Below are 14,583 nucleotides of genomic sequence, written 5' to 3' on the forward strand. Positions count from 1 at the left end.
CGGTGCAGTTCCTGTAGATGGCCAGCGGGTGTCCCCATTATATCGGTGCAGTTCCTGTAGAGGGCCAGCGGGTGTCCCCATTATATCGGTGCAGTTCCTGTAGATGGCCAGCGGGTGTCCCCATTATATCGGTGCAGTTCCTGTAGATGGCCAGCAGGTGTCCCCATTATATCGGTGCAGTTCCTGTAGAGGGCCAGCAGGTGTCCCCATTATATCGGTGCAGTTTCCTGTAGATGGCCAGCAGGTGTCCCCATTATTTGTAGAGGGCCAGCAGGAGTCCCCATTATTCGGTGCAGTTCCTGTGTGATGGCCAGCAGGTGTCCCATTATATCGGTGCAGTTCCCGTAGATGGCCAGCAGGTGTCCCATTATATCGGTGCAGTTCCTGTAGAGGGCCAGCAGGTGTCCTCATTATATCGGTGCAGTTCCTGTAGATGACCAGCAGGTGTCCCCATTATATCGGTGCAGTTCCTGTAAGAGGGCCAGCAGGTGTCCCCATTATATCGGTGCAGTTCCCATAGATGGCCAGCGGGTGTCTCCATTATATCGGTGCAGTTCCTGTAGATGACCAGTGGGTGTCCTCATTATATCGGTGCAGTTCCTGTAGATGGCCAGCGGGTGTCTCCATTATATCGGTGCAGTTCCTGTAGATGACCAGTGGGTGTCCTCATTATATCGGTGCAGTTCCTGTAGATGACCAGTGGGTGTCCTCATTATATCGGTGCAGTTCCTGTAGATGGCCAGCGGGTGTCTCCATTATATCGGTGCAGTTCCCATAGATGGCCAGCGGGTGTCTCCATTATATCGGTGCAGTTCCTGTAGATGACCAGTGGGTGTCCTCATTATATCGGTGCAGTTCCCTGTAGATGGCCAGCGGGTGTCCCCATTATATCGGTGCAGTTCCGTAGATCGCCAACGGGTGTCCCCATTATAGCGGTGCAGTTCCTGTAGATGGCCAGCGGGTGTCCTCATTATATCGGTGCAGTTCCTGTAGATGGCCAGCGGGTGTTTCCATTATATCGGTGCAGTTCCTGTAGATGGCCAGCGGGTGTCTCCATTATATCGGTGCAGTTCCTGTAGATGGCCAGCAGGTGTCTCCATTATATCGGTGCAGTTCCTGTAGATGGCCAGCGGGTGTTTCCATTATATCGGTGCAGTTCCTGTAGATGGCCAGCGGGTGTCTCCATTATATCGGTGCAGTTCCTGTAGATGGCCAGCAGGTGTCTCCATTATATCGGTGCAGTTCCTGTAGATGGCCAGCAGGTGTCCTCATTATATCGGTCTCGGTAGTGACGGTGAGATCTCCGGTCTGTCGGTGAATTTTGTCCTTTCCTGTGGATTGAAAAAATAGGATTTAAAAAAGGGAGAAAATGTGGATCCCGGAGTGAGGAGTTCTGATGATGATGGTGGTAGTAGTTCTGGTAGTAGTAGTAGGAGGCGGTCCCTGTTTCCCGGTCGGGGTTGCATGCTTGATGATGAACGGTGGAGGATTCTCACCCGCTTCTGCCTTATAGATGCCGAGCTCGGCACTGCAAAGTGGGAGGGAACTGATCCGCCCACACCTTGCAGAATGACAACCCGCCCCTCCTGGGTGGGAAGATCTCCCATTGGAGGGGCTGCCTGGAATTTACACTCCGTTTCTGTGCCGCCCTATAGAAAAGGCATTTCCCTCCATGTAGGGAGAAGATCCCGAGTGACCCCTCCCCCATAGATACCGTGCGGGGAGTGAGCGTTGTCACCCGAGAATACCCCCCTCCCCCACACACCTGATTGGCTGCAGGTAAGAGATGACATCACAGTGACTTTTGGTTCTTTTCTCGGAAGGTCGAGTCCCGGATTCTACAGGAACGTGGTCCAGGTCCAGAAGCACGTCACCTTCAACCAGGTGAAGGGAATATTCGGCTTCTCAGACAGCGATTGTATCGGTAAGACATCGTCCAATGGCGGGAGCCTGGGGCGGGGTCACAGGAAGTGTTGTCACCGATGTGGGAGAGAGCACAGAGCACAATGAGGAATGTGTTCAGCAGGTGGTGCGAGTTTCTCTATCTGTGTTCATAGATGTGTGAGATCCCATCCCCCGATATGTGTGAGATCCCATCCCCCGATATGTGTGAGATCCCATCCCCCGATATGTGTGAGATCCCATCCCCCGATGCGTGATACCCGCAGATTTCCACCATTCTTATCATACATTCGATTCCTGGCTCCTCCTCCTCAGCCTCCCTATTGATCAGCGTGATGGCTCCTCCCCCAGCCTTCCTATTGATCAGCGTGATGGCTCCTCCCCCAGCCTTCCTATTGATCAGCGTGATGGCTCCTCCCCCAGCCTCCCTATTGATCAGTGTGATGGCTCCTCCCCCAGCCTCCCTATTGATCAGTGTGATGGCTCCTCCTCCAGCCTCCCTATTGATCAGTGTGATGGCTCCTCCCCAGCCTCCCTATTGATCAGTGTGATGGCTCCTCCTCCAGCCTTCCTATTGATCATTGTGATGGCTCCTCCTCCAGCCTTCCTATTGATCAGTGTGATGGCTCCTCCCCCAGCCTCCCTATTGATCAGTGTGATGGCTCCTCCTCCAGCCTCCCTATTGATCGTGATGGCTCCTCCTCCAGCCTTCCTATTGATCAGTGTGATGGCTCCTCCTCCAGCCTTCCTATTGATCATTGTGATGGCTCCTCCTCCAGCCTTCCTATTGATCAGTGTGATGGCTCCTCCTCCAGCCTTCCTATTGATCATTGTGATGGCTCCTCCTCCAGCCTTCCTATTGATCAGTGTGATGGCTCTTCTCCAGCCCTTCCTATTGATCAGTGTGATGGCTCCTCCCTCCTCTTCTTCACTCCTCCTTCCTTTCTTCTTTCCCCTCACCATACACTTTGGTGTCGGTATCGCCCACATTTATGAGATCCATTTGGGGGAGTGATAACAATGACCGTGACCCGTCTGAGGGTGGTGAGTTCCTGTGCGGTGTGGGAAATGTAGACGGAGCGCACGTTTCCCGCAGGGGGTGTTTTGCAGTCTTCCTCCATAGTGATATGTAAGCAGAGGGGAGGGGGAGGTGCTAATACAAGTCGGGGTGTAGATAACGCTGTCACCATTGTCTTGTGTTTTCAGGGAAGATCAGTTTTCCGCCATCCAGGCCGCCCGTCCTTCAGCAGCTCCTTCCCGAGATCTTCAACGGCAGGAAAGACATCCAGTGCCTCATTCCCTGCGCCATCGACCAGGTACGAGCCCCGCCCTCGCCCTACGCCATCGACCAGGTACGAGCCCCGCCCCCTGACCAGGTATGAGCCCCGTCCTCTCCCTACGCCATCGACCAGGTACGAGCCCCGCCCCCTGACCAGTACGAGCCCCGCCCTCTTCCTACGCCATCGACCAGGTACGAGCCCCGCCCCCTGACCAGGTACGAGCCCCGCCCTCTCCCTACGCCATCGACCAGGTACGAGCCCCGTCCCTGACCAGGTACGAGCCCTGCCCCCTGACCAGCTACGAGCCCCGCCCTCTCCCTACGCCATCGACCAGGTACGAGCCCCGCCCTCTCCCTACGCCATCGACCAGGTATGAGCCCTGACCAGGTACGAGCCCCACCCCCTGACCAGGTATTAGCCCCGCCCTCTCCCCACGCCATTGACCAGGTACGAGCCTCGCCCCCTGACCAGGTATGAGCCCCGTCCTCTCCCTACGCCATCGACCAGGTATGAGCCCCGCCCCCTGACCAGGTACAATCCCCGCCCTCTCCCCACACCATCGGCCAGGTGCGAGCCCCGCCCCCTGACCAGGTACAATCCCCGCCCTCTCCCCACGCCATCGACCAGGCACTAGCCCCGCCCCCTGACCAGGTACAAGCCCCGCCCTCTCCTATGCCATCGACCAGGTACATGCCCCACCCCTTGTCTGCCCCCTCTCCCCCAGTCCTGTCGCTTGTCTGCCCCCCCCCCCCCCCCCCCTCGTCCATCCTGTCACATGTCTGTGGGTTGCCATGGTTTCCCCTTTTCCAGGATCCGTATTTCCGGATGACCCGAGATGTGGCCCCGAGGATCAATTACCCCAAACCGGCCTTACTGCATTCCACCTTCTTCCCGGCCCTGCAGGGGGCGCAGACCAAGATGAGCGCCAGCGACCCCAACTCCTCCATCTTCCTCACCGACACCCCCAAACAGATCAAGACCAAGGTAAGTCCTTCCACCTAAAGGGGAACTCCGAGTGTTAGCCCCACCCCCCCACCGCCTCACAGGTGGGGGTTTGCCATAAGGTAAGTATACGCAGTACACTATGGGGCACTTACTGTACAAGTGATCTCTTCTCAGTGTAGGCTCCGCCCCTACCAGTATCCCCTCCACCGCTACCTCCTGCTTCAAGCGGCTATTCACCATTGGACAGCCACTGATGATGTCATCCTTGCACATGCTCACTGCAGTGTATTGTCCCCTTTTTCAGATGTAGGGAATGGTGAACAGTACACTGCATGGAGCGTGTGCTGCTCTCCTGTACCGGGGTGGGAGGGTGCACTGCATGGAGCGTGTGCTGCGCTCTGTACCGGGGTGGGAGGGTGCACTGCATGGAGCGTGTGCTGCGCTCTGTACCGGGGTGGGAGGGTGCACTGCATGGAGCGTGTGCTGCGCTCTGTACCGGGGTGGGAGGGTGCACTGCATGGAGCGTGTGCTGCGCTCTGTACCGGGGTGGGAGGGTGCACTGCATGGAGCGTGTGCTGCGCTCTGTACCGGGGTGGGAGGGTGCACTGCACGGAGCGTGTGCTGTGCTCTGTACCGGGGTGGGAGGTGCACTGCATGGAGCGTGTGCTGCTCTCTGTACCGGGGTGGGAGGGTGCACTGCATGGAGTGTGTGCTGTGCTCTGTACCGGGGTGGGAGGGTGCACTGCATGGAGCGTGTGCTGCGCTCTGTACCGGGGTGGGAGGGTGCACTGCATGGAGCGTGTGCTGCGCTCTGTACCGGGGTGGGAGGGTGCACTGCATGGAGCGTGTGCTGCGCTCTGTACCGGGGTGGGAGGTGCACTGCATGGAGCGTGTGCTGCTCTCTGTACCGGGGTGGGAGGGTGCACTGCATGGAGCGTGTGCTGCTCTCTGTACCGGGGTGGGAGGGTGCACTGCATGGAGCGTGTGCTGCGCTCTGTACCGGGGTGGGAGGTGCACTGCATGGAGCGTGTGCTGCTCTCTGTACCGGGGTGGGAGGGTGCACTGCATGGAGCGTGTGCTGTGCTCTGTACCGGGGTGGGAGGTGCACTGCATGGAGCGTGTGCTGCTCTCTGTACCGGGGTGGGAGGGTGCACTGCATGGAGTGTGTGCTGTGCTCTGTACCGGGTGGGAGGGTGCACTGCATGGAGCGTGTGCTGCGCTCTGTACCGGGGTGGGAGGGTGCACTGCATGGAGCGTGTGCTGCGCTCTGTACCGGGGTGGGAGGGTGCACTGCATGGAGCGTGTGCTGCGCTCTGTACCGGGGTGGGAGGTGCACTGCATGGAGCGTGTGCTGCTCTCTGTACCGGGGTGGGAGGGTGCACTGCATGGAGCGTGTGCTGCTCTCTGTACCGGGGTGGGAGGGTGCACTGCATGGAGTGTGTGCTGCGCTCTGTACCGGGGTGGGAGGGTGCACTGCATGGAGCGTGGGCTGCGCTCTGTACCGGGGTGGGAGGGTGCACTGCATGGAGCGTGTGCTGCGCTCTGTACCGGGGTGGGAGGGTGCACTGCATGGAGCGTGTGCTGCGCTCTGTACCGGGGTGGGAGGGTGCACTGCATGGAGCGTGTGCTGCTCTCTGTACCGGGGTGGGAGGTGCACTGCATGGAGCGTGTGCTGCGCTCTGTACCGGGGTGGGAGGGTGCACTGCATGGAGTGTGTGCTGTGCTCTGTACCGGGGTGGGAGGGTGCACTGCATGGAGCGTGTGCTGTGCTCTGTACCGGGGTGGGAGGGTGCACTGCATGGAGCGTGTGCTGCGCTCTGTACCGGGGTGGGAGGGTGCACTGCACGGAGCGTGTACTGCGCTCTGTACCGGGGTGGGAGGGTGCACTGCATGGAGCGTGTGCTGCTCTCTGTACCGGGGTGGGAGGTGCACTGCATGGAGCGTGTGCTGCGCTCTGTACCGGGGTGGGAGGGTGCACTGCATGGAGCGTGTGCTGTGCTCTGTACCGGGGTGGGAGGGTGCACTGCATGGAGCGTGTGCTGCTCTCTGTACCGGGGTGGGAGGTGCACTGCATGGAGCGTGTGCTGCGCTCTGTACCGGGGTGGGAGGGTGCACTGCATGGAGCGTGTGCTGTGCTCTGTACCGGGGTGGGAGGGTGCACTGCATGGAGCGTGTGCTGTGCTCTGTACCGGGGTGGGAGGGTGCACTGCATGGAGCGTGTGCTGCGCTCTGTACCGGGGTGGGAGGGTGCACTGCACGGAGCGTGTACTGCGCTCTGTACCGGGGTGGGAGGGTGCACTGCATGGAGCGTGTGCTGCTCTCTGTACCGGGGTGGGAGGTGCACTGCATGGAGCGTGTGCTGCGCTCTGTACCGGGGTGGGAGGGTGCACTGCATGGAGCGTGTGCTGTGCTCTGTACCGGGGTGGGAGGGTGCACTGCATGGAGCGTGTGCTGTGCTCTGTACCGGGGTGGGAGGGTGCACTGCATGGAGCGTGTGCTGCGCTCTGTACCGGGGTGGGAGGGTGCACTGCACGGAGCGTGTACTGCGCTCTGTACCGGGGTGGGAGGGTGCACTGCATGGAGTGTGTGCTGTGCTCTGTACCGGGGTGGGAGGGTGCACTGCATGGAGTGTGTGCTGTGCTCTGTACTGGGGTGGGAGGGTGCACTGCATGGAGTGTGTGCTGTGCTCTGTACCGGGGTGGGAGGGTTGCACTGCATGGAGTGTGTGCTGTGCTCTGTACCGGGGTGGGAGGGTGCACTGCATGGGAGTGTGTGCTGTGCTCTGTACCGGGGTGGGAGGGTGCACTGCATGGAGTGTGTGCTGCGCTCTGTACCGGGGTGGGAGGGTGCACTGCAGGAGTGTGTGCTGCGCTCTGTACCGGGGTGGGAGGGTGCACTGCATGGAGTGTGTGCTGTGCTCTGTACCGGGGTGGGAGGGTGCACTGCATGGAGTGTGTGCTGTGCTCTGTACCGGGGTGGGAGGGTGCACTGCATGGAGTGTGTGCTGTGCTCTGTACTGGGGTGGGAGGGTGCACTGCATGGAGTGTGTGCTGCGCTCTGTACCGGGGTGGGAGGGTGCACTGCATGGAGTGTGTGCTGTGCTCTGTACCGTAGTGGGAGGGTGCACTGCATGGAGTGTGTGCTCTGTACCGGGGGGGGAGGGTGCACTGCATGGAGTGTGTGCTGTGCTCTGTACTGGGGTGGGAGGTGCACTGCATGGAGTGTGTGCTGTGCTCTGTACTGGGGTGGGAGGGTGCACTGCATGGAGTGTGTGCTGTGCTCTGTACTGGGGTGGGAGGGTGCACTGCATGGAGTGTGTGCTGTGCTCTGTACCGTAGTGGGAGGGTGCACTGCATGGAGTGTGTGCTCTGTACCGGGGGTGGGAGGGTGCACTGCATGGAGCGTGTGCTGTGCTCTGTACCGGGGTGGGAGGTGCACTGCATGGAGTGTGTGCTGTGCTCTGTACCGGGTGGGAGGTGCACTGCATGGAGTGTGTGCTTGTGCCTGTACCGGGGTGGGAGGTGCACTGCATGGAGTGTGTGCTGTTGCTCGGTACCGGGTGGGAGGGTGCACTGCATGGAGTGTGTGCTGTGCTCTGTACTGGGGTGGGAGGGTGCACTGCATGGAGTGTGTGCTGTGCTCTGTACTGGGGTGGGAGGGTGGCAATGCCATGGAGTGTGTGCTGTGCTCTGTACCGTAGTGGGAGGGTGCACTGCATGGAGTGTGTGCTCTGTACCGGGGGGGGAGGGTGCACTGCATGGAGTGTGTGCTCTGTACCGGGGGGGGGGGGGTGGAGGTGCACTGCATGGAGTGTGTGCTGTGCTCTGTACCGGGGTGGGAGGTGCACTGCATGGAGTGTGTGCTGTGCTCTGTACCGGGGTGGGAGGGTGCACTGCATGGAGTGTGTGCTGTGCTCTGTACTGGGGTGGGAGGTGCACTGCATGGAGTGTGTTGCTGTGCTCTGTACCGTGGGTGGGAGGGTGCACTGCATGGAGTGTGTGCTGTGCTCTGTACTGGGGTGGGAGGGTGCACTGCATGGAGTTGTGCTGTGCTCTGTACTGGGGTGGGAGGGTGCACTGCATGGAGTGTGTGCTGTGCTCTGTACCGTAGTGGGAGGGTGCACTGCATGGAGTGTGTGCTCTGTACCGGGGGGGGAGGGTGCACTGCATGGAGTGTGTGCTCTGTACCGGGGGGGTGGGAGGTGCACTGCATGGAGTGTGTGCTGTACGGTAAAATAAAGATTAACTAGTGGAAAGGGGAATCAATTGTATTGTCAGAAGGGGTGGGAGGAGTCTCATTGTGGGAGGGGCAGAGACAAACGACTCCACCTCCCCCTCCCCCATTACTATCACACACAGGCTTTGTAGTGCAAATTGTTGTTCCAGCAAAGATCATTTAAAGGGGAACTCCTCTGAGGGGACCTTCTGTTCTCTTACAGATAAATAAACACGCCTTCTCTGGGGGGAGGGACACCATCGAAGAACATCGCAAACATGGCGGCAACTGCGAGGTGGACGTGTGTTTTATGTACCTGACCTTCTTCCTGGAGGACGACGAGAAGCTGGAGAAGATACGGCAGGTAACCATGGAGGGGGGCGGGGCGGGGCCTGTATATTATTGGGGTTCAGGTGTCCAATCCATACCTCCAGGCGGTATATGCAGATCAGAGCGCCCCTGTCTGTCATCTTCAATACAACACAAAGAAACCCACGCCCCCTTCTGCATCATCCAATCCGTGCCCCCTATATATAGGGAGGCCCATCCCTTCCTATTACTACACTGACCTTGGTCATGCGATTAGCTGCAGGACATCCAACATCATCTAGCTCCCCCCAAGCATGACTGTCCCTGGACCCATCCCTTCCATTCATTGGATTTCAGTTCTGTCAATCATGGAGGCTCAGCATCACATGTGGGCGTTACCTATGCAAATACAGCCTGTTTAGCACCACCCACTCCTCCAGACTGACCCACCCATCGAGTAATTTGATATTTGCATAACTCCTCCCACTGTTTGCATCAGGACTGAGGGCTCTAGAGAGGAGTACTGAGGGCGGTGGCTGGGATGTTATCAGTAAGCTCTGTATAGCCCCCTGTAAGCCCCTCCCACCAGTCATGATCTGCCTGCATTGCATAGAGAAGCACAGAGACCCGTGATGATGTCACAGTGTGTAATATAAGGAATGTCATGAAAAATGGAAAGATTTTATTATCATGTAGAATGGGGAGGGACCAGGAAGGCAAGATGGGAGATGAGGGGAGGAAGGGGGAGGGCGAGACCAGAGAAGGCTCAGGGGAGGGGGTACCAAGCAAAGTGTGGGTGAGGGACCACAGATGGGGAGGGTGAGGGAGGGGCGAGACCAGGGAAGGTTCGGGGGAGGGACCAGGGAAGGTTCGGGGACTACGGGAGGTGGAGGGGACCACTGGAAGGCTCGGGGGAGAGACCACAGCAGGGAGGCTTGAGGGAGGGATCACAGGAGGGGAGGGACCAGGGTAGGTTGGGGGGAGGGACCAGGGAAGGGATCACAGGAGGGGAGGGACCAAAGAAGGCTTGGGGGAGGGATCACAGGAGGGGAGGGACCAGGGAAGGTTGGGGGGGAGGGACCAGGGAAGGCTTGGGGGAGGGATCACAGGAGGGGAGGGACCAGGGAAGGTTGGGGGGAGGGACCAGGGGAAGGCTTGGGGGAGGGTTCACAGGAGGGGAGGGACCAGGGAAGGCTTGGGATCACAGGAGGGGAGGGATCACAGGAGGGGAGGGACCAGGGAAGGTTGGGGGGGAGGGACCAGGAAGGCTTGGGGGAGGGATCACAGGAGGGGAGGGACCAGGGAAGGCTTGGTATCACAGGGAGGGGAGGGACCAGGGAAGGCTTGGGGGAGGATCACAGGAGGGGAGGGACCAGGAAGGTTGGGGGGGAGGGACCAGGGAAGGCTTGGTATCACAGGAGGGGAGGGACCAGGCGCGGTGTAATGGGACTGATGAGCTCTCGCCCTCGTCTTGTAGGATTACTCCAGCGGGGCGTTACTGACGGGAGAACTGAAGAAGATCCTCATAGAGACGTTGCAGCCAATGATCGCAGAGCTGCAGGAGAGGCGGAGACAAGTGACAGACGAGGCGGTCCGACAATTCATGACTCCCCGGAAGTTGGCCTTCGACTTTTAACATTTCCTCGCTGGCGGCCATAGACTGTCATTTATTCCTCAATCTTCCATTTCAGAACACCCCGCTCGGGGCGACTCGTGTCAGTATATGGCCCGGCCTATCAGAGCGGGGCAATTATTGTCCATAGAGCCATCATTGCCCCTCCCCCACCAGAGACTATGTAAATTATTACAATAAAGACATCTCTGATGTCATCGCTGGTTGATGATGTAATAATTGGCGGGTAGAATGGAAGCCGCGGATCTCATGTATGGGGAGTTCTTATAAATCCTTCAGAACGTGAATGTCTGGTGAACTGCACAACACCCGCTCCACATACAGTGCTGGGAAAAGTATTCCCCCCCCCCACATGTTTATTTGTCACTTCAATGATTCGGAACAAATATCATTCCAGAGAGAACCCGAGAAATACAGAATGCAGATTTTAGGATTTAATTTATTAAAGGGGAAGTCCACCCTAACACTAAAACCCCCGACTCTCCAGACTCCCCCCCCCCCCCCCCCCGAACATGGACCTATCTAACCCTTTTCTGAAGCCAATCCGACCCGATCTCCCAGCGGGGGGGGGGAAGCTCTGCAGAGGACACAGCCGACAAGTCCGGGAAAGTAATGGGAAGTGACGTCACACATAGCGTTACTATGGGGCTTCCGTTGTCAGCTGTGTCCTCTGTACCCCTCCCCCCTACACATAGAGAGGCCACCGCTGACAGCTCAGTGTGGGAGTGGCTTCAGAAAAGGGATGAATAGCGATTTCTTCTTTACAGGGTTGGATAGGTCAGTGTTCGGGGGGGGGGGGGATGGGGTGTCTATAGATGTAGCACATTTTAGTGTTGGGGTGGACTTCTCCTTTAAGGGAAAAAAAGCTCCAAACCTGCCTGACCCGATGTGAATAAAGTAATTGCCCCCCTGAGGTAAGTGAGGCCTGCGGGTCTTCAGACGTTGTTCTGGTTCTTCTAGGACAGTGATGGGAACCTCGGCACCCCAGAGGTTTTGGAACTACATTTCCCATAATGCTCAGGCACTCAGGCAGTGCAGTGGAGCATCATGGGAAATGTAGTGTCAAAACATCTGGGGTGCCAAGGTTTGCCATCACTGTTCTAGGACCTCCTGGTTGAGCTCTTGGAGTAATTTTGGTCGGCCGGCCGCTCCTGGGAAGGGTCGCCGCTGATCCACGTTTTCTCCATTTGTAGATAATGGTGATCACCGTGATTTTCCGTCAGATTTACCAAAAACCACATAAGACGAGGTCAGACCTAAAAAAACACTTTCAGTTGTAGTCAATCAGGCCGGCCCTTGAACTACATCGTCGAAAGGGAATTGTATAATGTATGGCCACCCTAAGGATTGGGGACTTCAGCCAATCACGGTGAGCACCAAAATCCACACATGGAGAAGACTTGGAACAGCGGTGACCCTTCCCGGGATCGGCCGGCCAACCAAAAATGACTCAAGAACTCAACAAGGACTCGTCCAGGAGACCATAAATCACCCAGAACAACGTCTGAAGACCTGCCGGCCTCACTTACCTCCGGTAAGGTCAGTGTTCAGGATCCACCAATAAGAGAGAGACTGGGCAAAAATGGCGTCCATGGGAGAGTTCCAAGGCCAAAGCCACCGCTGACCAGAAAGAAGACCAAGGCTCATCTCACGCTTGATTATCCCCGAGACTTTTGGGCAAATATTCTGTGGACTGATGAGAGAAAAGTTTAACTTTTTGGAAGGTGGGAGCGTCCCGATACATCATTTCATAACAGAACATCATCCCAACAGTCAGGGTGGGGGTAGGGGATGTAACAACAATCGGGCAGGGTGGGGGTAGGGGGATGTACGGACAATCGGGCAGGGTGGAGGTAGGGGGATGTACGGACAATCGGGCAGGGTGGAGGTAGGGGGATGTACCGACAATCGTGAGGTGGAGGTAGGGGGATGTAACAACAGTCAGGGTGGGGGTAGGGGGGTGTACCAACAATCGGGCAGGGTGGAGGTAGGGGGATGTACGGACAATCGGGCAGGGTGGAGGTAGGGGATGTACGGACAATCGGGCAGGGTGGAGGTAGGGGGATGTACCGACAATCGGGCAGGGTGGAGGTAGGGGTGTACCAACAATCGGGCAGGGTGGAGGTAGGGGTGTACCAACAATCGGGCAGGGTGGAGGTAGGGGGATGTACCGACAATTGGGCAGGGTGGAGGTAGGGGGCTGTACCGACAATTGGGCAGGGTGGAGGTAGGGGGCTGTACCGAAATTAGTAAATACGCGGTCCTGTAAATACGATCTCATAAAAATATGTAAAAGGATGAATATAAGAAGCGGCTAAAATCGGAAGAAATTGTAAAATAAATGAAGTGAAAAGTGCGGCGATGTGATATACAGCCGGTGATTGGACACCAAATGTATACATAAACACAGAGACCGGAATACTGACCAATGGGGAAATGCCAATACATGTATAGAAGGGATTGGGAGGTGAAATAGACGGTGAGCGATGATGTGAAAAACACAAATTGGTAAAATTCAGAAAGTTTGTAATCTATGTGAGGAAAGAAAATAATAATATATAAATAGCGAGAAATCGCTTGTGTGCGGAGAATCTCGCTGTGCCGCTAATCCAGACGCTGAGCTCTCCATGAAATCACAAACTGCTTCTTGGTGGGGGTTGCAATGTGTTGGGGTGTCCTCCCTCCAGTGACCCCCGGGGTGGGGGTGGGGAGCGCTCACCTTGGGGTCTCCTCCCTCCAGTGACCCCTGGGGTGGGGGTGGGGAGCGCTCACCTTGGGGTCTCCTCCTCCAGTGACCCCCGGGGTGGGGGTGGGGAGCGCTCACCTTGGGGTGTCCTCCCTCCAGTGACCCGGGTGGGGGTGGGGAGCGCTCACCTTGGGGTCTCCTCCCTCCAGTGACCCCTGGGGTGGGGGTGGGGAGCGCTCACCTGGGGTCTCCTCCCTCCAGTGACCCCGGGGTGGGGGTGGGGAGCGCTCACCTTGGGGTGTCCTCCCTCCAGTGACCCCGGGGTGGGGTGGGGAGCGCTCACCTTGGGGTCTCCTCCCTCCAGTGACCCCCGGGGTGGGGGTGGGGAGCGCTCACCTTGGGGTCTCCTCCCTCCAGTGACCCCCGGGGTGGGGTGGGGAGCGCTCACCTTGGGGTGTCCTCCCCCTTGGGGTGTCCTCCCTCCAGTGACCCCCGGGGTGGGGGTGGGGAGCGCTCACCTTGGGGTGTCCTCCCTCCAGTGACCCCCGGGGTGGGGGTTTGGAGCGCTCACCTTGGGGGAAATCTAAACACATTAGATCCTCCGGGGAATGTCTCAGTTTTATGCTCTTGATAATGTAATAAAATTTAAACACTTTAATGAACACAAATAAACCCCCATTTATGAAGTGCGTCTCGTGCACCACCGCCACCAATGACCAATAAGATTGCGGAAAGGTGCGGGGGTGATGTATGTCTCCTCCTATGGCAGGTAGACTGGTCCTCGTGCTGCCCTGCCCCCTCCCAACGCGTATTCTATACACGGAATTCATATGAATGACATAAAATTCATCAAAATCTATTCACTGAAAACCTCCTCGAAGGTCTAATTCCGGGTCTCAAACTGGCGGCCCTCCGGCTGTTGCAAAACTACAAGTCCCATCATCCCTCTGCCTCGGGTGTCATGCTTGTAACTGTCAGAGTCTTGCTATGCCTCATGGGACTTGTAGTTCTGCAACAGCTGGAGGGCCGTCCCCCCCCCCCCCCCCGTTCTAATATGTTAACCACTTCAGGAGCGGAGCCTCTTTTCAGACTCGGTGTTTACATGTTTAAAACAGTTTATTTTTCTAGGATATTACTTCGAACCCCCAAACATTATATATTGTTTTTTTTTTTCTAACACCCTAGAGAATAAAATGGCGGCCATTGCAATACTTTTTTTCACACGGTATTTGCGCAGCGGTCTTACAAGCACACTTTTTTGGGAAAAAAATTCACATTTTTTGAATAAAAAAATAAGACAACAGTAAAATTAGCCCAATTTTTTTTTCTATTTGTAAAAGATAATGTTACGCCGGGTAAACTGATACCCAACATGTCGCGTTTCAAAATTGCGCCCCGCACGTGGAATGGCGTCAAAGTTTTACCCTCCAAAATCTCCATAAGCGACATTTAAAAAATTCTACAGGTTGCGTGTTTTGCGTTACAGAGGGGCTAGAATTATCGCTCGCACTCTACCGATCGCGGCGATACCTCACATGTGTGGTTTGACCGCCGTTTTCAATGCGGGCGCTGGCCACGTGTGTTCTGTACGTGAGCTGGTCAGGACGGGGGGG

General features: G+C 57.2%; 1 protein-coding gene across 1 annotated transcript; it reads left to right on the forward strand.

The window, feature by feature from the left end:
- Positions 1–1,823: 1,823 nt before the first annotated feature.
- Positions 1,824–10,481, forward strand: LOC143955106 (tryptophan--tRNA ligase, cytoplasmic-like; the record flags this gene model as incomplete). The annotated part of the gene is given in 5 exon segments (XM_077465224.1): positions 1,824–1,924; positions 3,109–3,218; positions 3,993–4,166; positions 8,566–8,706; positions 10,129–10,481. Coding segments are annotated over 5 exon segments (685 nt in total), but the record flags the coding sequence as incomplete, so codon positions are not given.
- Between the last annotated feature and the right edge of the window lie 4,102 nt (positions 10,482–14,583).

Source organism: Lithobates pipiens, unplaced genomic scaffold (genome assembly GCF_037356315.1).
Source record: "Lithobates pipiens isolate NorthernLeopardFrog02 unplaced genomic scaffold, aLitPip1_a1.2 Scaffold_313, whole genome shotgun sequence".
Taxonomy (NCBI): Eukaryota; Metazoa; Chordata; class Amphibia; order Anura; family Ranidae; genus Lithobates; species Lithobates pipiens.